Below are 22912 nucleotides of genomic sequence, written 5' to 3'. Positions count from 1 at the left end.
TAGTGAGGTCTGCACAACGCATCACCGGGGGCAAACTACCTGCCCTCCAGGACACCTACACCACCCGATGTCACAGGAAGGCCAAAAAGACAGTCAAGGACAACAACCACCCGAGCCACTGCCTGTTCACCCCGTGTTCATCTAGAAGGCGAGGTCAGTACAGGTCCATCAAAGCTGGGACAGAGAGACTGAAAAACAGCTTCTATCTCAAGGCCATCAGACTGTTAAACAGCTATCACTACATTCAGTGGCTGTTGCCAACATACAGACTCAATCTCCAGGCACTTTAATAATTTATAATTGGATGTAATAAATATATCACTCGTCAACAATGCCACTTTATATAATGTTTACATACCATACATTACTCATCTCACATGTATATACTGTACTCTATACCATCTACTGCATCTTGCCTATGCCGTTCAGCCATCGCTCATCCATATATTTATATGCACATATTCTTAATCATTCCTTTACACTTGTGTGTGTATAAGGTAGTTGTTGTGAAATTGTTAGATTACTTGTTAGTTATTACTGCACGGTCGGAATTAGAAGCACAAGCATTTCGCTACACTTGCATTAACATCTGCTAAACATGTGTGTGTGACCAATAAAATTTGATTTGATTTGATTCCCAAATAACATAATGCATTTTTTACTCCATACATTTTCCCTGACACCCCAAAGTACTGATGAAATGTTGAATGCTTAGCAGCACATGGAAATGGTCAACTTCACACACTTATGAAGAGAACTTTTCCCCACTGCCTCTGCTCTGGCAAACTCACTAAAGACAAATGCTTTATTTGTAAATGATGTCTGAGTTTTGGAGTGTGCTGTTTATCCCAAAAACAAAAGTAAATATATATTGTACCGTCCGTCTGGTTGGCTTGATATAAGGAATAAGAAATTATTTATACTTTTGATACTTAAGTATATTTCAGAAATGACATTTACTTTTGATAAATAAGTATATTTTAAACCAAAGACCTTCAGACTTTTACTCAAGTAGTATTTTACTGGGTGACTTTCTCTTTTACTTCAGTCATTATATATTAAGGTATCTTTACTTTTGTTCAAGTATGACAACTGAGTACTTTTTCCACCACTGCTTTCAGATCAGGGGAGACCTGTCCCTTATTCATAGTGTCTCAGATCAGGGGAGACCTGTCCCTTATTCATAGTGTCTCAGATCAGGGGAGACCTGTCCTGTCACGACTCCTACCGAAGGTGGCTCCCCTTCCTGTTCTGGTGGCGCTCGGCGGTCGTCGTCACCGGCCAACTAGCTGCCACTGATCCTTTTTTCCCCCTTGTCTGTTTATTAGTTACACCTGTATTTAATTAGGTTTATTGGTTGGGCTTTATTATCCAGCCGGCCCGCCTGCTGGGTGTGCGGGATTATTCTGTTTGTACATTTGTGCACGACTGTAGGTCACGGTTGTCCGTGTATGTGTGTATTTTCTGGACTGTTTAGTTCCCCGTGTTTTTGGGGCATTCGTTTGGGTTGGCGTCGGTTTCACCTGTGTGGTGAATTAAAAGTAGCGCTACCCTGAACTCTCTGTTTCTCGATTACACCCCTGGCATTACATGTCCCTTATTCATAGTGTCTCAGATTAAGAGTGCTGATCTAGGATCAGGTTTTCCCAGTCCAGAACAATCTGCTTCAATATGATCTAATTAGTCAAACTGTTATGAACACTCTTCATGAAGACGGGTCTAGATCAGGGCCCGTGTCCACAAAGCACCTCCGAACTAGAGACTGCTTTCCAACAACAGATAGTTTCTGTTGACTATCTAATGGATGTTCTTGAACAGGAAAACAGCTGAGAGCAGAGCATTACATTTACAGTTTAGTCATTCAGCAGACGTTCTTATTCAGAACGACTTACAGAGGAGGACAGAGGAGTCGAGGAGAGGACAGACTTTTGGCCAAATGAGAATCTCCCAGTGAATAAAATGTATGTCAGTGACAGGGAAACTAATGAGTGGTTGAGAGGTTGAGTAGAGTGTTAATTTATTAGTCAGTAAAGGAGGAGTCTGCTCTCCTCCTTGATGACCTACTTCAGCAGAGGATTCACAAGAGTATCCTTTCAGGTTCTAGTGTGTGTTTTAAACTCCACCTCACCCCCTTTGAAACAGCTGTTGGTTTATGGAAGGAGAAAAGCATGAAAAGCATGAATTTGACATCATTCAAGCAAGGTAGTTATTAATGTTATTAATGACCCACGGTGTGGTCATTATGAAGGTGACAGGTAACATGACAGGTAGTTATTAATGACCCACAGTGTGGTCATTAACAAGGTGACAGACCATTGGGCAATCACAGTGTTGTCATTAATAACGTGACAGCCCATTGGATAATCAGTGTGGTCAAAATGTGACAGCCCATTAGATAATCAGTGTGGTCATTAAAAACGTGACAGGCCCTTGGATAATCAGTGTGGTCATTGAAAACGTGACATCCCATTGGATAATCAGTGTGGTAATTAAAAACCTGACAGCCCATTGGATAATCAGTGTGGTCATTAAAATCCTGACAGCCCATTGGATAATCAGTGTGGTCATTAAAAACCTGACAGCCCATTGGATAATCAGTGTGGTCATTAAAAACCTGACAGCCCATTGGATAATCAGTGTGGTCATTAAAAACCTGACAGCCCTTGGGCCATGAAACTTGGGCAATGGACAATAGACCGGTGGAAACCTGTCCTTTGGTCCAACCGCCATGTCTTTGTGAGATGCAGAGTAGGTGAATGGATGATCTCTGCATGTGTGGTTCCCACCATGAAGCATGGAGGAGGAGGTGTGATGGTTGTGGAGGTGCTTGCTGGTGACACTGTCTGTGATGTATTTCGAATTCAAGGCACAGTCATGGATTACCAGAGTGTGACTTTCCTGGTCCTGTCCCCCAGGTCAGTTAGTCAACACAGGAAGGAGTAATGGATGGATAGTTCATTTATTTCCAAAGCTGCAATACACACACAGTATGGATGAATGATGAGTAGTCAACGGGATATAATTAGCACTACCACAGCAATTCTCCATAATTCTGCTGTATAATATACTAAGAAAATAACAATTGAAATGTCTATCAAAGTCATTGTGATAGTATAGTGGATTTAACCATTTCTAATAATTCCTAATTTACTATAATACAAATAAATGTGTTTCCATGTGTAATCTCATATTCACAACATCAGAATAAACTGTCATCCATTTTAGCATTGAAATATATCAAATGAACCTGAAAAATGACTCAACGTCAAACCCTTGTGGTTAAGAAATATAATACACCAAGAATGTACCACATATTTTCCTAAGCTAACAAAACAAAACCATAATACCAACATGGCAAACTGAGATTCAGCAATTAACATATAAAGAGTGGCTTCTGCAGAGATACGCCATCCTATCTGGTTTGCGCTTAGTGGGACTATCATTTATTTTCAACAGGACAATGACCCCAAACACACCTCCAGGCTATGTAAGAGCTATTTGACCAAGAAGGAGAGTGATTGAGTGCTGGATCAGATGACCTGGCCTCCACAATCACCCGACTTCAACCCAGTTGAGATGGTATGGGATGAGTTTGATCGCAGAGTGAAGGAAAGCAGCCAACAAGGGCCCCGCATATGTGAGAACTCCTTCAAGACTGTTGGAAAAGCATTGCAGGTGAAGCTTGTTGAGAGAATGCTTAGAGTGTGCTAAGCTGTCATCAAGACAAAGGGTGGCTACTTTAAATATATTTTTTATTTGTTTAACACTTTTTTGGTTACTACATGATTCCATATGTGTCATGTCATAGTTTTGATGTCTTCACTATTATTCTACATTATAGGAAATAGTCTAAATAAAGATAAACCCTTGAATGAGTCGGTGTGTCCAACCTTTAGACTGGTACTGTATATCTATCTGAACTAACTCCAACACGTCTAATTGATCATTTACAGATTTTAGTAGTTCGGTTTCCACGCTTACCGTACAGGGTAGTAAATATAGGCAATCTTGTGTCAGTCGAAGAGTCTCTTAGTTTCATTTAGAGTTTGGTTCTCCATTGTTTCCGTGGTTACTCTCCGCCATGTTTTTGTTTTGACTGCGTTGATAGTGTTTGTCTATAAAATTCTCTAGCCCTACAAGTTGTTTTGAGTTATTATCCAGTTTGGGTGTTGTTGCCCAGGTGTGAGCAGATCAGCATAAAAGTACTATTATTTGGTCAGTTTAAGGGACATTAATTTCCCCAAAAATTCACAAGGCATTCTGCACCGTCATCTTCAGTCCTCCATAATCTCTTAGGCTTAGTTTCCTGTTAAGGGGATTTTTATCTATAATGACTAATTATGTATACATTTCAATCAGGATTACTAATCAGAATACTATTATGCTACTGTACATGTATGAATTTTCTCTCTTGCTCCCAGTATTGAATATAATGTAGTGAATGTAGTCAAGAGTTTAGAACAATGATGGTCTGTTCCTTGGTACAAATGAATGAACTATGAATCCAGACAGTCTAGAATGCTTATCTACACTGACTGACCTTGGCTCTAGGCGAGGAGGGAAGGCTTGAGAGCTATAGAGCCTTTCTACCAGTGTCAAGAAGAGACGGAACATTTAGAAAACGCTGACGTCATTTTCAGTTTATAACCTGTGGTAAAATGTGTATGTACTCAGTACTCTCTTGATTAAAGGCTGATACTTGACTTTTAACACCGGGCTCTGTCCATTCCTATAAAATAAGGGTCTTACAAATTCTTATGAATTGACAGTGTTTAATTTTAATTGGGAATTACAACAGAGGAATTAAATTCCTTCAACATTTCCCATGACAGACATTTGATTCTAGGTAATGAGACTACCTCAGCCTAGACTTGAATTCCTTGTGGGGGTCAAAATAGGTGAGCACAGGTTCTGGCTCTTTCATCTGCTGGAACGCAGCGTCATGAATTATGTCCCACACGAACTCACTGCTCTGTTTCAGGAGCTGAAGTAGTGGTATGTTTACATCTGACAGTCTGGGAGCAAACCTGAAGATCCAGTCTGTAGGCTCAGTCTCCTTTACAACGATTTTGCCTTTCTCTATGACGTCCAGCTGAGCTTTCAGGCGTGCTGCGTTCTGCTATACTTTGGAACATGTCAGATAACTCCTCCATAATGTTAGTTACATTCTGTGTTTCACTCAGTGTTGCATTTGCATTGACAAACAACACCCGTTTGATTAAATCCATGTCTAGACAAGCCCTTGTGTGCTGAGAATGTAGAACTCTAACATGACTGCAGTGTCCTTATGTCAGATCCATTTTAACATCCAGTGGTTCACCACCACACCCTGTGAGTTGACATGTTGCTGGTATTATGTTCACCTGGGCACCTGCATTCAGTTTAAATCTAACTTTGTGCAATTCCAGTCCAAGCAAATGATTGCTCAATGTTTGTTCCAACGTGATCTCTTGTGTCAGTCTCTCTGTACAGTTGGATGAGCATGCAATGTCTGTCACATTCGTTGTACGAAGGAGACCAAGGCACAGCGTGGTATGCGTACATTCTTTATTATTATAAGAATGAACACTGAACAAACTAACCAAAATGAACCGTGATGCTAAACAAATGAGTGCTGACAGACAACTACACATAGACAAGAACCTACAAACACAAAAGGGAAATTGGCTACCTAAATATGATCCCCAATCAGAGATAACGATAAACAGCTGCCTCTGATTGGGAACCATGTCAGGCCACCACAGACATACAAATACCTAGACCTACAAAACCCATAGACATACAAAAACCCTAGACAATACAAAAACTAGCATACCCACCCTCGTTACACCCTGACCTAACCAAAATATAAAGAAAACAGAGATATCTAATGTCAGAGCGTGACACTGTCTATGTCCTTTTCCAAAGTCAAATCTGATGAGCCATGACTCAATAGCTTTTCATGCACTTCATGTGAGTTCGTAGCAAAAACAATCCGATCTTTAACCATCTCGTCACTGTTTGGATAGTTACAGTCTTTAACTGTCAACTTTACCTGGGTAACAAAATACTCGAAGGACTTGCTAACTCCATGTAGATTTTCTTGAAACTTTTATGACATATTCCTCAAACTTGTCATAATACGTTTTCACTATCTTTGCCTCTGTGTTTGTAAGTGTCCACGTATTAAATACATCTCGTCATTTCCCCCCAATCCACAACAGGAGATAGCTGCACTTCTCCATCTCGTTCTTAGCACGTAACAATCCAGAGAACATTAGTTGGACATGCTGTTGAAACTTTCTCCACGAGCCAGGTAAGTTTGATGAATCCCAATCCATCCTCTGTGTTGGAAAGCCAGATGATTCTCATTTTATTATTTTGATTATGAGTTTCTTTCTTTCTTTCGGACACCATGTTACATTTCCACTTTACTGTCACTCTTAGTGTTTAAAATTAAAGGAAAGGGATTGACAACGAATATTGAATTGACTTGTTTATTTCTCACCATCTCAACCCAAAAGTAATGTATGTGCACTTGACGTAAACTTCCGAGACCTTTATGTCAGGGATGCAGCATGTGATAGTCTAGACGTAATCATACTGAACATAATATATCCTAGCAGGATATTACAGGGCTCTCTAAAGTGTTTGTCCCCAAGTTGCAGGGATGTCACATGTCCGTCCTACTTATATCAGTACACTGAAACTTCGTTTTGAACAAATAAGCCACACGTAGCAAATAAGCCATTAAACTATTTGTTAACCAAATTCGACACTCTCTCATTGACCTCCATACAAAAACTCCTCGCTTGGTGACTGAAAAACAAAACAAAACAAAAAGACACTTGCTGGAGAAGGCAGATTTTGGGCTCAGTGATCCCTCTCGCTTAGCTTCTTCTACCTCTGGCTACAGCTACCTATAGATTCCCACAGTGGAGGTGTCATAATACCCATAACACCTAACGGTCAAACAGGGAAATGGATACAAGCGTTTTTCCACCATTCATTTTTCCCATGTGGGTATTTGGAAACACTTAAAATAAACGCATGTTGTGGTGCTCTATACTTGCGCTCTCCGTAGCTATGACGCACTTGCTAGTACTGCAAACCATGCTCTATCAGCTCGATCAGTTGAGCAAACTCACTCCAACTAGCAGCCTAGAGCAAACTTATTTGAATGGCCCTTACAGAAGCTTGTTTGCCAGCTTGTTGATGAAGTTGTACAGCACCAAAGATAATGGACTGTTGTCAGAAATCAGCTTGTAACTGACAGCTGGCACTGTGCCTCGCTACATTTGGCCAGCGTGATAACAGTCACAGCTAGAGCTGTCAGCGTGCTGCAGAACTAATCACATCAGAACATACACTGTCATATAATGAAAACTCTTTTTTGCTATAAGCAAAATGTTCATTACACTAGCTAGCTAGTGGAGGGATTCAGCATTGAATACTTTGGGGTGGAAGTTATCCTAGTGGACTTGTAACCAAAAGGTTGCAAGATCAAATCCCTGAGCTGACAAGGTAAAAATATGTTTTTCTGCCCCTGAACAAGGCAGTTAACCCACTGTTCCTAGGCTGTCATTGAAAATAAGAATTTGTTCTAACTCACTTGCCTAGTTAAATAAATGTTTTTTTTTTAAATGAGTGTGTGAGCTGCATTTTAGATGGATTCTGCCAGCAGGCTGACAAGCTAGCTAGATTGCTAATTTTCATGCACATTTCGAATTTGATAAATACTGATTCTACAACCAGAATATATCTTAATTAGATAGTGGAATAAGGTTGTGAAGACTTGGTCGATATGAGATACAGATTTATAGTTTTTGTTAAGATTAACTCGGACTCTTTTGAGGATGAAAGGGGATTCAGCGGACATCGCTGCCTTGGTAACATTTTCGAATGCTAGGATAGCTTATTGTGACTAATCTTATTTTTAGCTAACCCCTGAGAGTTTGCTATCACACAGATCAGTGTAGACAGCCGTCTGACCTGAGAAAATGCACATCATTTACTTCAATGGGGACACCCGTTCTATTCATGATATTTCTATGGTAGTGACTTTGTGGTGAGTTGGAAAGGAAACCTGTTGTTGCTGACCTGCTGTTGTTGTTCTCTAGCCTGTATCATAGGATGTGTGCTCTGGTCAGCCTCCATTAATGAAAACAATCTGTGTTCTATTAGATAGGTGAATCTGGGTCCTATTAGATAGGTGAATCTGGGTCCTATTAGATAGGTGACTCTGGGTCCTATTAGATAGGTGACTCTGGGTCCTATTAGATAGGTGAGTCTGGGTCCTATTAGATAGGTGACTCTGGGTCCTATTAGATAGGTGACTCTGGGTCCTATTAGATAGGTGACTCTGGGTCCTATTAGATAGGTGACTCTGGGTCCTATTAGATAGGTGACTCTGGGTCCTATTAGATAGGTGACTCTGGGTCCTGGGTCCTATTAGATAGGTGACTCTGGGTCCTATTAGATAGGTGACTCTGGGTCCTATTAGATAGGTGACTCTGGGTCCTATTAGATAGGTGATTCTGGGTCCTATTAGATAGGTGATTCTGGGTCCTATTAGATAGGTGACTCTGGGTCCTATTAGATAGGTGACTCTGGGTCCTATTAGATAGGTGACTCTGGGTCCTATTAGATAGGTGACTCTGGGTCCTGGGTCCTATTAGATAGGTGAGTCTGGGTCCTATTAGATAGGTGAGTCTGGGTCCTATTAGATAGGTGATTCTGGGTCCTATTAGATAGGTGACTCTGGGTCCTATTAGATAGGTGACTCTGGGTCCTATTAGATAGGTGACTCTGGGTCCTATTAGATAGGTGACTCTGGGTCCTATTAGATAGGTGACTCTGGGTCCTATTAGATAGGTGACTCTGGGTCCTATTAGATAGGTGACTCTGGGTCCTATTAGATAGGTGACTCTGGGTCCTATTAGATAGGTGACTCTGGGTCCTATTAGATAGGTGAGTCTGGGTCCTATTAGATAGGTGATTCTGGGTCCTATTAGATAGGTAACTCTCAATCCATAATAAGGCAGAGGATGCAAATCCATAACACCTATGTTTTTTCAGCAATAGATTAATGATCAATGACATCAAAGGCTGTGCTGAGTTCTAACTTCTTACTATCAATTTCCTTCACCCAGTCAGTCATTTCTGTCAGTTCTGAGCTTGTTGAGTGGCCATCTCTACAAGTATGCTGAAAGTCTGTTGTTCATTTTATGTCTTTGTAAAATAACTTTATTTGATCAAACACCTTTTTTTTGAGGAATGACCTCACTGCTCAGTCAGGCATGTGGAGACACACCATCATATCATCCTCATTGGCTCATTGTAATCCCAAAATAAATGTGTCGTGATACAAATAAATGTAGCTAGTCGTTGTGGAAAACATTTCATAGACAAAAGTAGAAGTAGCATGTTTTTCTCCTTCCAGATAAGATGATTCAAAGGGGGTGGATTTTTTCATTCTTATTTATTTCCGGTAATGAACATACTTTTCTCTGTCTTAAATGTTATCGTTTATTTGCATATTAGGACACCTAAGGTTTGATTATAAATGTTGTTTGACATTGTTTGACATTGAGTAATGTTTGGGATTCATTTTGTAAGCATTTTGATGGAGGGAAACTGAGTGGATTATTGATTGAGGATCGCCAGCTAAACTGAGTTTTTATGGATATAAAGAAGGACATTATCGAACAAAATGACCATTTGTTATGTAACTGGGGCCTTTTGGAGTGCCAACAGAAGAAGATCATCAAAGGTAAGGCATTAATTATATCGCTATTTCTGACTTTCGTGGCGCACCTGCCTGGTTGAAATCTGTTTTTCATGTGTTGGTATGCGGGGTGCTGTCCTCAGATAATCGCATGGTTTGCTTTCGCCGTAAAGCCTTTTTGAAATCTGACATGGCGGCTGGACTAACAACAAGTTAAGCTTTATTTTGATATATTACACTTGAGATTTTATATACATTTAATATTTATAGCAATTTAATTCGTATTTGGCGCTCTGCAATTTCACCAGATGTTGTCGAGGTGTCCCGTAAATCTGATATGTCCTTTTATTATATATTTGCAAATATTTCTTAAAAAACATCTTTCCTTTGTCATTATGGGGTATTGTGTGAAGATTGATAATGGGGGAAAAAAACGGTTTAATCCATTTTACAATAAGGTTGTAATGTAACAAAATGGGGAAAAAGTCAAGGGGTCTGAATACTTTCCGAGCACTCACCGACCTAAGACAGGGAAATTTTACTAGGATTAAATGTCAGGAAATGTGAAAAACTGAGTTTAAATGTATTTGGCTAAGGTGTATGTAAAATTTGCCTGCAAAGGACATGTGTCAGACAGGTCACCTGTAGTACTAACATGCTGTCTATATTAATAGGCCAGGAATGAAAGATACAAAGTCACCCAGACCTTACTTTTGAGTGTGTTTTACTTGTATTTTATTGTCTATTCAATAAAGTACACATGTATGTATGAGGTTGTCACATTTTGCTCAGACATCGTGTGCCAATGACTATTATGTCCAAAGCATTTTAGAAACACTAAAACACTCCAAAACACTCTGAAAATCTCCACAACACACTAAAACATGTTAGAAAACACTCTAAAACACTAAACCACACTAAAGTATCTTATAAAACACACCAAAAATATAGAACACTCCAAAACACTCTAAAACAAAACTCTTTAACATTCTAAAACACATACGAAAACACTCTAAAACACACTAAAGCATATTATAAAACTCTAAAACACTCTAAATCATATTAGAAAACACTTTAAAACACTCTAAAGCATATTAGTACACACTCTACAACACACAAAAAACACTAAACACTCCAAACATGTTAGAAAACACTCAAAAACACTATAACGGTCCACAACACTGAAACATATTTGAAAACACTCTAAAACACTCAAACACTCACAAAAAACACTCTAAACACTCTAAAGCATATTAGAAAACATTCTAAAACACTCAAACACTCCAAAGCATGTTAGAAAACACTCTAAAACACTTCCCCTTTAACTCTCAGTGTCAAAGCAGCAAGGCATCAGGTCACATTTTTTTAGTCTCTGTTTGGTTTGACTCGACCAGGGATTGAACCCTTCCAATCTCAGGGTGGACATTCTACCACAGGGCCACTGACTTGCTGCTACTGTTATAATGACTGTAATAGTAGCAGTACTAGTAGTGTAGAAGGCACAACGACACTACAATAGTCAGGGGAAAGAAAGGAAAGAGAGCTAGGAAATGAGAAAAGGAGTAAAGGAAAGGAAGCTAGGGAAGGAGGAATGGAAGATGTGAAAGACCAAGGAATTAAGCTAGTAAAAGAGGAATGGTAGCTAGGAAAATATAGGAGGAAAGGGAGCAAGAAAAGGAGGAGAGGAGGCTAGGAAAGGAGGAAAGGAACACAAATAAGAAAGGATAGGAGGAAAGAGAGCTAGGAAAGCAAATGAGCAGAGGAGAATAAGGAAAGGGATCAAGGAACGGAAGCTAGGAAAGAAGGAATGGAGGGTAGGAAAGTCCAAATAAAGGAAGGTAGGAAAGGATAGTATGAAAGGGAGCTATGAAAGGAAGCTAAGGAAGGAGGAAAGGAAAGGGGAATAAGAAAGTAGGAGAGGAATCCAGGGAAAGAAAGGAGAAAAGGAAGTAAAGGGATCAAGGAAAGGAAGCTAGGATACCAAACAGATGCATTTCTAAAAGTCATTGTGATATATTCATTTTTAACTTATTTTTCATGAGATCTGAGGATGTCCTAATCTGAATTCAGTATCTTAAATCTGCACAAACCTATCTGTAAAAAAGCAGTCAAATATGTGATGTCACTCACAAATAAGTCAGAAGAGCAACAGGCACATTTGAATGACCTCACAAAGCTAATGCAATTCAAGAAGATGGAATATACAAGTCACAAATGTTGTCATATTTACAAAATCTGAAACTGTAAGTGCATCGGAGAGGCACCATCTACTACACCTACAGCTACAAGAAGGAACAGGTGCAACAGAATGATCATTTGACTGTAACCTATGACCTTAGTGACCTTGTGTCTGATTGGTTCTCTCACCATTTCACTCATGTATTCACTTCCTTATAGCATCAATTAAAGAAATTGTGCTTTACGGCAAGATGTTCTCAGTCTGACTTCATCATGTTTCAGGATTAAACCTGAGTTTAATATAACTTCCTGTTATTAATATAACTTTCTGTTATTCTAAGGTTTGGACTATGTTCATAATCAGCAGATCAGATAATGTAATGCCTCTTGAAGCTAGGGGGCACTATTTTCATTTTTGGAAAAATAACGTCCCCAAAGTAAACAGCTATTTTGTCAGGACAAGATGAATAGAATATGCATATAATTGACAGCTTAGGATAGAAAACACTCTAAAGTTTCCAAAACTGTAAAAATATTGTCTGTGAGTATAACAAAACTGATATTGCAGGCGAAAGCCTGAGAAAAATCCAATCAGGAAGGGACTCTTATTTAGAAAGCTCTGCGTTCCTATGCGTCCCTATTGAGCAGTGAATGAGATATCAACCAGATTCCTTTTTCTATGGCTTCCCTAATGTGTCTAGTGTCACAATACATAGCTTCAGGCTTTTATTTTGAGAAAGGAGCCTGAACGTCAACATTGCGTCAGTGGTCAGCTGAAGTCTCTCAGAGTGTTTTGTGCGTAAAGGACAAATACGGCCATTGTTTCTCTCTATCCTACTAAGAAGCCACCAGTCCCGGTTGATATATTATCGAATAGATATTTGAAAAACACCTTGAGGATTGATTATAAACAACGTTTGCCATGTTTCTGTTGATATTATGGAGCTAATTTGGAATATATTTCAGCCGTTGTAGTGACCGCAATTTCCGGTCAATTTCTCAGCCAAACGTGAAGAACAAAAATAATATTTTTGGAAAAAAGGAACATTTGCTATCTAACTGGGAGTCTCGTGAGTGAAAACATCCGAAGCTCATCAAAAGTAAACGATTTAATTTGATTGCTTTTCTGATTTTCGTGACCAGGTTGCCTGCTGCTAGCTAGTCATAATGCTATGCTAGGCTATCGATAAACTTAAACAAATGCTTGTCTTGCTTTGGCTGTAAAGCATATTTTCAAAATCTTAGATGACAGGGTGATTAACAACAGGCTAAGCTGTGTTTCAATATATTTCACTTGTGATTTCATGAATAGGAATATTTTCTAGTAATATTTATGTCTGTTGTGTTATGCTAATTAGTGTCATTTGATGATTACACTCCCGAACCCGGGATGGGTAGTATCAAGAGGCATCATTGAGAACCCTATACAGTTTGGTTTAGAGACATCATTGATAACCCTATACAGTTTGGTTTAGAGACATCATTGAGAAGCCTATACGGTTTGGTTTAGAGACATCATTGAGAACCCTATACAGTTTGGTTTAGAGATATCATTGAGAACCCTATACAGTTTGGTTTAGAGACATCATTGAGAACCCTATACAGTTTGGTTCAGAGACATCATTGAGAAGCCTATACGGTTTGGTTTAGAGACATCATTGAGAACCCTATACAGTTTGGTTTAGAGATATCATTGAGAACCCTATACGGTTTGGTTTAGAGACATCATTGATAACCCTATACGGTTTGGTTTAGAGACATCATTGATAACCCTATACGGTTTGGTTTAGAGACATCATTGATAACCCTATACGGTTTGGTTTAGAGACATTACTGAGAACCCTATACAGTTTGGTTTAGAGACATTACTGAGAACCCTATACAGTTTGGTTAAGAGACATTACTGAGAACCCTATACAGTTTGGTTTAGAGACATTACTGAGAACCCTATACAGTTTGGTTTAGAGACATTACTGAGAACTATATAAGGTTTGGTTTGGAGACATTACTAAGAAGTATATAAGGTTTGGTTTGGAGACATTACTGAGAACTATATAAGGTTTGGTTTGGAGACATTACTGAGAACTATATAAGGTTTGGTTTGGAGACATTACTGAGAACTATATAAGGTTTGGTTTAGAGACATTACTGAGATCTGGCCAGCTGTGAATCTACATGTGGTGTCAGGGGTTGGTATAATTATGACAGGGTGACTGGGTAAGGTCCATATAAAAGGGAACATTTCCACATGGTGATAATTAAGTCCTTATGTTATATTACAATAAGTTATCTTTAGGATCCAACCTGGGATGACATGGTGGGAAGCTGCAGCAACACCATGAGGCACTTCCGGATTGGATTTTACTCAGGCTTTCGCCTGCAATATCAGTTCTGTTATACTCACAGACAATATTTTTACAGTTTTGGAAACTTTAGAGTGTTTTCTATCCTAAGCTGTCAAGTATATGCATATTCTAGCATCTTGTCCTGACAAAATATCCCGTTTACTACGGGAATGTTATTTTTCCAAAAATGAAAATACTGCCCCCTAGTCACAAAAGGTTTTAAATACATTTGGTAAAATGTCAAATAATCTGTTTCCACTTTGTCATTATGGGGTAATGAGTGTAGATTGCTAAGATTTTTTTTTAAATGATTTTAAGAATAAGGCCGTAAAGAAACAAAATGTAGAAAAAGTCAAGGGGTCTGAATGCACTGTATATAATGATTAATGGTATTACTGAAGAATTACAGATTGTATGCAGTACTATTTACCACGTCCACTCTTAGCAATGTCCTCTCCCTTACCTAACTGTTGATTCACTGGGCTGGCCTTTTGACATGATCTGGAATACAATTAGTTCAATCAGCATTTCAGATAGTATCAGAATTTGTTGTTACAAGTTATAGGCTTCCATACGTCTCGTGGTAATATAAGGTGTGCTCTCATTGGTTAAGTAGTCCTACATACCACTTGTGGGTCATCATACCACCTGGTGGGTGGGTGGGTGGGTGGGTGGGGGGGAGGGGCTGAGATCTTTATAAACAGCTAGATGGCACAGTAAGGACATTCAGCAGTTGGGTGACTAGAGAAGACAGACGTCCAGCTCAAGAATATCCAGGTAAGACATGATCTGTTGTGCTGTTCTACTACCTCTCTCTTTGTTATGGCATCCATCTTACCGTTCTTATCTCTGGAGACTGTGGCTGGGATTCAGTCGATTGCAGACAGTGAGTGGCTTTCCAAAAAGCGCTTTTAGATTGGCAGATATAGAAATTGATTGTCTGTTTGGTTGAGTACACTGGAAGACTTCTCAGCCAGGTTTGCTGTCAGAACTGAATGTGTAACACCATTACAGTTTCTGTATCAAGTGTCATCTCCCTCCATCCAGGATGCGCTGGTGTAGATGTCAAACATTTCTGAAAAGCTACTATCTCCAATTGAACAAGAGCCTGTATTTCTGCTTATTCAGGATTGTTCTTGTGCATCTTCAATTTATTTCTCTGTCCGTCTCTTCTTCCACTGACTAATCTCTTAACACTGATAATATATCCTGAACTTTCAGCTCAATTTGACTCTCTGAATACAGTTTGAGGTGTTAGTTTCAAGCTCTTATGACATGTTTATCTTCCCCTCCTGTCACCTCCCCTCTCTCACAGACAGTGTACCATGGCCTCTCTCTCTCTGTACCTGGGACTGCTGGTGCTATGCACCCTGGCTCTTGTACATTGTGACCTGAATGACGGCCCCATCAGAGTGTATGATATTCGTGCCTCCAACCTGAAAGGACGCCTTCTCTCAAAACCAGACCCCTACGTCAAGGTGAATTTACTCATTTATTTCTTTAACCCGAACAGTCAGTTACCGCAACATTGTTATTTACAACAAACTGTCAGGTGGGGAGATAAAACAGAAGTACAGTGATGTTACAGACAGGACAGACATCATAACACAGAAGGACAGAGAGACAGCAATAATCAAACAGTAAACAGTAGACAGTCAGCTGTCATTTGTTTGGATATTGAGTAGGCAACAGTGACATGTGACCATGAAAATGTCAGTGATTGGCTATTTACTTGTTAGATGAAGTAATAAATGAACGAACAATCGAATGAATGAATTAATTATAATGTACATATACTGGTTCCTCATACGTTAACAATTTACTATTTAATGCATAATAATTTAATAGTCTATTGACAACATTCTCTTCCTCAGGTGTGGTGCGGCTCATCTCATGGCAAGAGCAGCATTCTGAAGAAACAGGCCAACCCCACTTGGCCCGACCAGTTCAACTTTGTTAACATCCTTCCCAACTCTGTCCTGACGCTGCAGGTGAGTTTCCCACCTTACTATGCAAAGTGTTTTGAGCACTGGAAAATCACTATGTAACTCCCTATTATGATGACGAGGAGGAAGAAGATTATCATGGTGATTTTTACTATTGTTATTATGATTAGGTGTGGGATGATGTCATCGGACCAGATCGCTACATGGGAACCTGCAGCACCACCATCTGCCCAGGAACACATACTGAGATCTGCCAGCTGAAGATGAGCACTGTCTACTACACCTACAGCTACAGTCACTAGATGGAACAGTATTATGGTTAGAATGACCTTGTGTCTGATTGGTTCTCTCACCCTTTCTCTCGTGTATTCACTTCCTTATAGCATCAATTAAAACAACGTGCTTTACGGCAAAATGGTCTCAGTCTGGCTTCATCATGTTTCTGAATTGTTTTAGGATTTCTCTTAGAAGATGAGCTCTTATGTCAAAGCTTTTTTTTACCAATCAACATTTACCTTTTACAGTGTCACGATGTGGCCCTTTTGGGTGTATCACGCCCCCCAGTGGCAGACTGAAACAACAATTCAGGCTGGGAATCTGACTCTATCCCAGGCCACCCTGTTCATGCAAACCACCAGATTGCTAATTCTGTAGGCTAACCCTATTTGTTGATGCAACGGGTACCAAACTAGTTAGAAATTTGGCACTATGTTTATCTGGGAAGAATGTTATCCACATTACAAAATACAAACATTTGAGGCTACATGTTGGTAAGTCCATCTGAACACTGAGCTTTCAAGGTAATGTATGGCTGTGGGTGCCCCCTCAAACTCACTAGGAATACACCAATCATAGCACATACAAATGTACAAGGTATTGCCCCTGATTACAGTCCTACTGATAATCTCATAAATAAAGCACATATGAATTAAAATCATAAACTACATGTTTAGGTTTGTGCTCTTCAGTTGTACCTGAAGGTTCCTGCTCTGAGTCTGACTCTGAACTGAGCACCTCCAGTTCTGCAGGAGCACCTGAAGCTCTAGTGTTGCTGCTGCTTCTATCATACTCACTATCATTAGTGTACCAGTAGGCTACATTAATACAGCTGTGGAATAAAGACTGGTCTCTTAATTTTCCCCCCGAGCTGTATATGATTGTAGTAACTTGTAATACTAATGGCGCTAATGGTCTTTCATTGCCTGTGCTGTGTGACACAGGCTGTGTTACGTTACTGTAGCCTGTTTCTCTGTTCAGTGGATGTGCACTTTCCCTCGCTTATGTGGCCTGAGTCATAACCCAATGTTGTTATGACCGCTATGTTGCACTCATTGCTATGATATAATTCCTCATCGAACACGTAAGACGTGCAAACTGTTTAGCCTACCAGCTGTTTTGTCACGATTGCCATCTAGGCTACTTAGCTAGCCATGCTGGGTGTTGTGTGTTTGACTGACCTGGACCCTTACTGGCGAACATGTCGCTTATTTTGCAGCATTTAGCTGTGTCTGTGGCAAGGGCATTTCTATTTTTAATTCTCTCCCTCTCCGTTCCAACTTTCCTTTTCTGACCGTCCATTTCACAGTGCGACATGTCAAATGTTCTGTGCAGAGAAGCAGGTTGTTGTGTGGAGCGGAGAGACCTGATGTCATTTTTGGCACGGGGATACTTCAGCAAGAGAGTGAGTGTCGGGCCTGATGCGTGGCTTCTCCGTCAACTCATTCCTGCTTGCTATATTACTGGTCAAGTTGACTATTCAAGGCAGGCCAAAACGACCCTCGGGCCAACGGGAAATGTCCCGGTGCTCACAGAGGCCAGCCCACAATTGATCCTCCCACCCCACGTTTTACAACAGTCATAAATTCCTGCTAGAAACTCTCTTTGCTGCCATGGAGTTTGGAGGGAGAAAGCCTGTGGAGAACAGACATTCTTCTCATAACTCCTAATCCCCAACATTGGAGAGGTAAACAATATTTAGATTTTTGAGAATTTGGGAATGGTCTGTGGATACTTAAAGGACAGTCATGTTGAGTTTGTTTCACTTGGAGATCTCATGAAGAACAAACATTACTCATGAAGGAAATACACATTACTGTGTCTTTGGTTGTGTACATTTATCAATTATTGGGTTTACATCTAAATGTTGTGAAATGTGGTAAAATATGAAACTATTTGCGACCAGTTTTGATAGCCTTTAGCCGCACCATCATACTACTCCTTCTCTGTTCCGCGGGTGATGTGGAGGTAAACCCAGGCCCTGCATGTCCCCAGGCACCCTCATTTGTTGACTTCTGTGATCGAAAAAGCCTTGGTTTCATGCATGTCAACATCAGAAGCCTCCTCCCTAAGTTTGTCTTACTCACTGCTTTAGCACACTCTGCTAACCCTGATGTCCTTGCTGTGTCTGAATCCTGGCTCAGGAAGGCCACCAAAAATTCAGAGATTTCCATACCCAACTATAACATCTTCCGTCAAGATAGAACTGCCAAAGGGGGCGGAGTTGCAGTTTACTGCAGAGATAGCCTGCAAAGTAATGTCATACTTTCCAGGTCCATACCCAAACAGTTCGAACTACTAATTTTGAAAATTACTCTCTCCAGAAATAAGTCTCTCACGGTTGCCGCCTGCTACCGACCCCCCTCAGCTCCCAGCTGTGCCCTGGACACCATTTGTGAATTGATCGCCCCCCATCTAGCTTCAGAGTTTGTTCTGTTAGGTGACCTAAACTGGGATATGCTTAACACCTCGCCAGTCCTACAATCTAAGCTACATGCCCTCAATCTCACACAAATCATCAAGGAACCCACCAGGTACAACCCTAACTCTGTAAACAAGGGCACCCTCATAGACGTCATCCTGACCAACTGGCCCTCCAAATACACCTCCGCTGTCTTCAACCAGGATCTCAGCGATCACTGCCTCATTGCCTGTATCCGCTACGGAGCCGCAGTCAAACGACCACCCCTCATCACTGTCAAACGCTCCCTAAAACACTTCTGTGAGCAGGCCTTTCTAGTCGACCTGGCCCGGGTATCCTGGAAGGACATTGACCTCATCCCGTCAGTTGAGGATGCCTGGTCATTCTTCAAAAGTAACTTCCTCACCATTTTAGATAAGCATGCTCCGTTCAAAAAATGCAGAACTAAGAACAGATACAGCCCTTGGTTCACCCCAGACCTGACTGCCCTCGACCAGCACAAAAACATCCTGTGGCGGACTGCAATAGCATCGAATAGTCCCCGTGATATGCAACTGTTCAGGGAAGTCCGGAACCAATACACGCAGTCAGTCAGGAAAGCTAAGGCCAGCTTCTTCAGGCAGAAGTTTGCATCCTGTAGCTCCAACTCCAAAAAGTTCTGGGACACCGTGAAGTCCATGGAGAACAAGAGCACCTCCTCCCAGCTGCCCACTGCACTGAGGCTAGGTAACACGGTCACCACTGATAAATCCATGATTATCGAAAACTTCAATAAGCATTTCTCAACGGCTGGCCATGCCTTCCGCCTGGCTACTTCAACCTCGGCCAACAGCTCCGCCCCCCCCGCAGCTCCTCGCCCAAGCCTCTCCAGGTTCTCCTTTAACCAAATCCAGATAGCAGATGTTCTGAAAGAGCTGCAAAACCTGGACCCGTACAAATCAGCTGGGCTTGACAATCTGGACCCTCTATTTCTGAAACTATCTGCCACCATTGTCGCAACCCCTATTACCAGCCTGTTCAACCTCTCTTTCATATCGTCTGAGATCCCCAAGGATTGGAAAGCTGCCGCAGTCATCCCCCTCTTCAAAGGGGGAGACACCCTGGACCCAAACTGTTACAGACCTATATCCATCCTGCCCTGCCTATCTAAGGTCTTCGAAAGCCAAGTCAACAAACAGGTCACTGACCATCTCGAATCCCACCGCACCTTCTCCGCTGTGCAATCTGGTTTCCGAGCCGGTCATGGGTGCACCTCAGCCACACTCAAGGTACTCAACGATATCATAACCGCCATCGATAAAAGACAGTACTGTGCAGCCGTCTTCATCGACCTTGCCAAGGCTTTCGACTCTGTCAATCACCATATTCTTATCGGCAGACACAGGAGCCTCGGTTTTTCGGATGACTGCCTTGCCTGGTTCACCAATTACTTTGCAGACAGAGTTCAGTGCGTCAAATCGGAGGGCATGCTGTCTGGTCCTCTGGCAGTCTCTATGGGGGTGCCACAGGGTTCAATTCTCGGGCCGACTCTTTTCTCTGTGTATATCAATGATGTTGCTCTTGCTGCGGGCGATTCCCTGATCCACCTCTACACAGACGACACCATTCTATATACCTTCGGCCCGTCTTTGGACACTGTGCTATCTAACCTCCAAACAAGCTTCAATGCCATACAACACTCCTTCCGTGGCCTCCAACTGCTCTTAAACGCTAGTAAAACCAAATGCATGCTTTTCAACCGGTCGCTGCCTGCACCCGCATGCCCGACTAGCATCACCACCCTGGATGGTTCCGACCTAGAATATGTGGACGTCTATAAGTACCTAGGTGTCTGGCTAGACTGCAAACTCTCCTTCCAGACTCATATCAAACATCTCCAATCGAAAATCAAATCAAGAGTCTGCTTTCTATTCCGCAACAAAGCCTCCTTCACTCACGCCGCCAAGCTTACCCTAGTAAAACTGACTATCCTACCGATCCTCGACTTCGGCGATGTCATCTACAAAATGGCTTCCAACACTCTACTCAGCAAACTGGATGCAGTCTATCACAGTGCCATCCGTTTCGTCACTAAAGCACCTTATACCACCCACCACTGCGACTTGTATGCTCTAGTCGGCTGGCCCTCGCTACATATTCGTCGCCAGACCCACTGGCTCCAGGTCATCTACAAGTCCATGCTAGGTAAAGCTCCGCCTTATCTCAGCTCACTGGTCACGATGGCAACACCCATCCGTAGCACGCGCTCCAGCAGGTGTATCTCACTGATCATCCCTAAAGCCAACACCTCATTTGGCCGCCTTTCGTTCCAGTACTCTGCTGCCTGTGACTGGAACGAATTGCAAAAATCGCTGAAGTTGGAGACTTTTATCTCCCTCACCAACTTCAAACATCAGCTATCTGAGCAGCTAACCGATCGCTGCAGCTGTACATAGTCTATTGGTAAATAGTCCACCCTTTTTCACCTACCTCATCCCCATACTGTTTTTATTTATTTACTTTTCTGCTCTTTTGCACACCAATATCTCTACCTGTACATGACCATCTGATCATTCATCACTCCAGTGTTAATCTGCAAAATTGTAATTATTTGCCTACCTCCTCATGCCTTTTGCACACATTGTATATAGACTCCCCCTTTGGTTTCTACTGTGTTATTGACTTGTTAATTGTTTACTCCATGTGTAACTCTTTGTTGTCTGCTCACACTGCTATGCTTTATCTTGGCCAGGTCGCAGTTGCAAATGAGAACTTGTTCTCAACTAGCCTACCTTGTTTAATAAAGGTGAAATAAAAAAAGATGAAATGTGATGTTAGCTTTCTAAATGAGAGAATGGATTTTCATATAAAGTTTAACTAGTCAGTGGCCACGCGCCCGTCAGCCAGACATTACATCAGGCGTCATGGAACGGCCCTTTTCTACTCCAGGATAAAAGGACTCGTGACAAAATATACATTTAGTCAAGATAAGGCCGGGACAGGGAGTTCCACGTTGAAATGGCTGGAACTCTGAAACGTTCAACAGAGAACGAAGTACTACTCGGCGCCAAAGAGACCTACGGGTAAAACGGACGTCTCGAATGGTTAAGACGAGAAAAAAATAAAGCTGTCTCTTCATGTTGAAATGGTTGGCAATTCAAAACTAGAGTCAGAGAACGCCAGGACGGAGTCCTCGCATTGAAATGGCTACAACTCTATAAACTAAAGAACAATTATTCAGACTGCAGCTGTTTAAATACTTTAGTAAACGCAGCCGATATAAGAAAAGTTCTGAATGGTACTCTGAAGTATCCGTTAGAACAACTACGACAGACTGTGACTCCTTGGGAATGCAACCAGAGACTTTTCTGGCGACTTTCTAGCAGATGGACCGGCGACCATAGAGAGAGACAAGACATAGGCTCGTAAATATGTAAATTGCTATTTATTTTCTAATGAGCCATTGTTCATATTCAAAGTATTAGCAATTTCTATGAGTATAGTTATCAGCTATGAGTTTCCTGCTCTTGATTGGTCCCCATTCCCTTTCCTTTGTCTACCAATCTGTCATATCGGTTTTGTCCGGTAGGGACTTTTCCTCTGTATCATGTAGTAACCCATGTGTGAACGAATTGTGTGTGTGTGTTTATGTAATTCTGTGATTTGATTAGTTAGTAAATAAATGAATAAACCAATTTGTATATCTCTGATTCATGATCTATGCTAGGGTTGGTGCAGACATCCAAGGGTTTGCGACATTCAGAACATGACTGATGAGGTGATAATACATTAATAAGTGACATTAATAAGTGACTGTAATCGATAAGATATGAAAATATCTGAAGAGTTAATTCAGGAAATAGAGAAACACTTAAATATTTTCCCGTGGTGCCCCGACTTACAAGTTGATAAAACTTATCATGTAATTTTAATTACATAATAAAATTACACAGAATTGATAATATGCAGTCTTCACATTTAACGATAGTCAACGACACAACAGTAAACAATTATCGTGCTTAAACCTGAGTGTAATATACCTTTGTTATTCTATGGTTTG

General features: G+C 41.0%; 1 protein-coding gene across 1 annotated transcript; it reads left to right on the top strand.

Moving 5' to 3' along the window:
• Positions 1-14913: 14913 nt before the first annotated feature.
• On the top strand, positions 14914-16593 carry LOC116374807 (protein C2-DOMAIN ABA-RELATED 1). Its single transcript, XM_031829642.1, has 4 exons — positions 14914-15006; positions 15545-15707; positions 16104-16220; positions 16346-16593. Exons 2-4 carry the CDS (start codon positions 15555-15557, stop codon positions 16475-16477), a joined length of 402 nt encoding a protein of 133 aa, XP_031685502.1. The 5' UTR covers positions 14914-15006; positions 15545-15554; the 3' UTR covers positions 16478-16593.
• Positions 16594-22912: the final 6319 nt, after the last annotated feature.

Source organism: Oncorhynchus kisutch, linkage group LG8 (assembly GCF_002021735.2).
Source record: "Oncorhynchus kisutch isolate 150728-3 linkage group LG8, Okis_V2, whole genome shotgun sequence".
In the NCBI taxonomy this organism is placed as follows: domain Eukaryota; kingdom Metazoa; phylum Chordata; class Actinopteri; order Salmoniformes; family Salmonidae; genus Oncorhynchus; species Oncorhynchus kisutch.
Note: the sequence above shows the minus strand (reverse complement) of the source record. Positions and strands in the feature narration are given on the sequence as shown.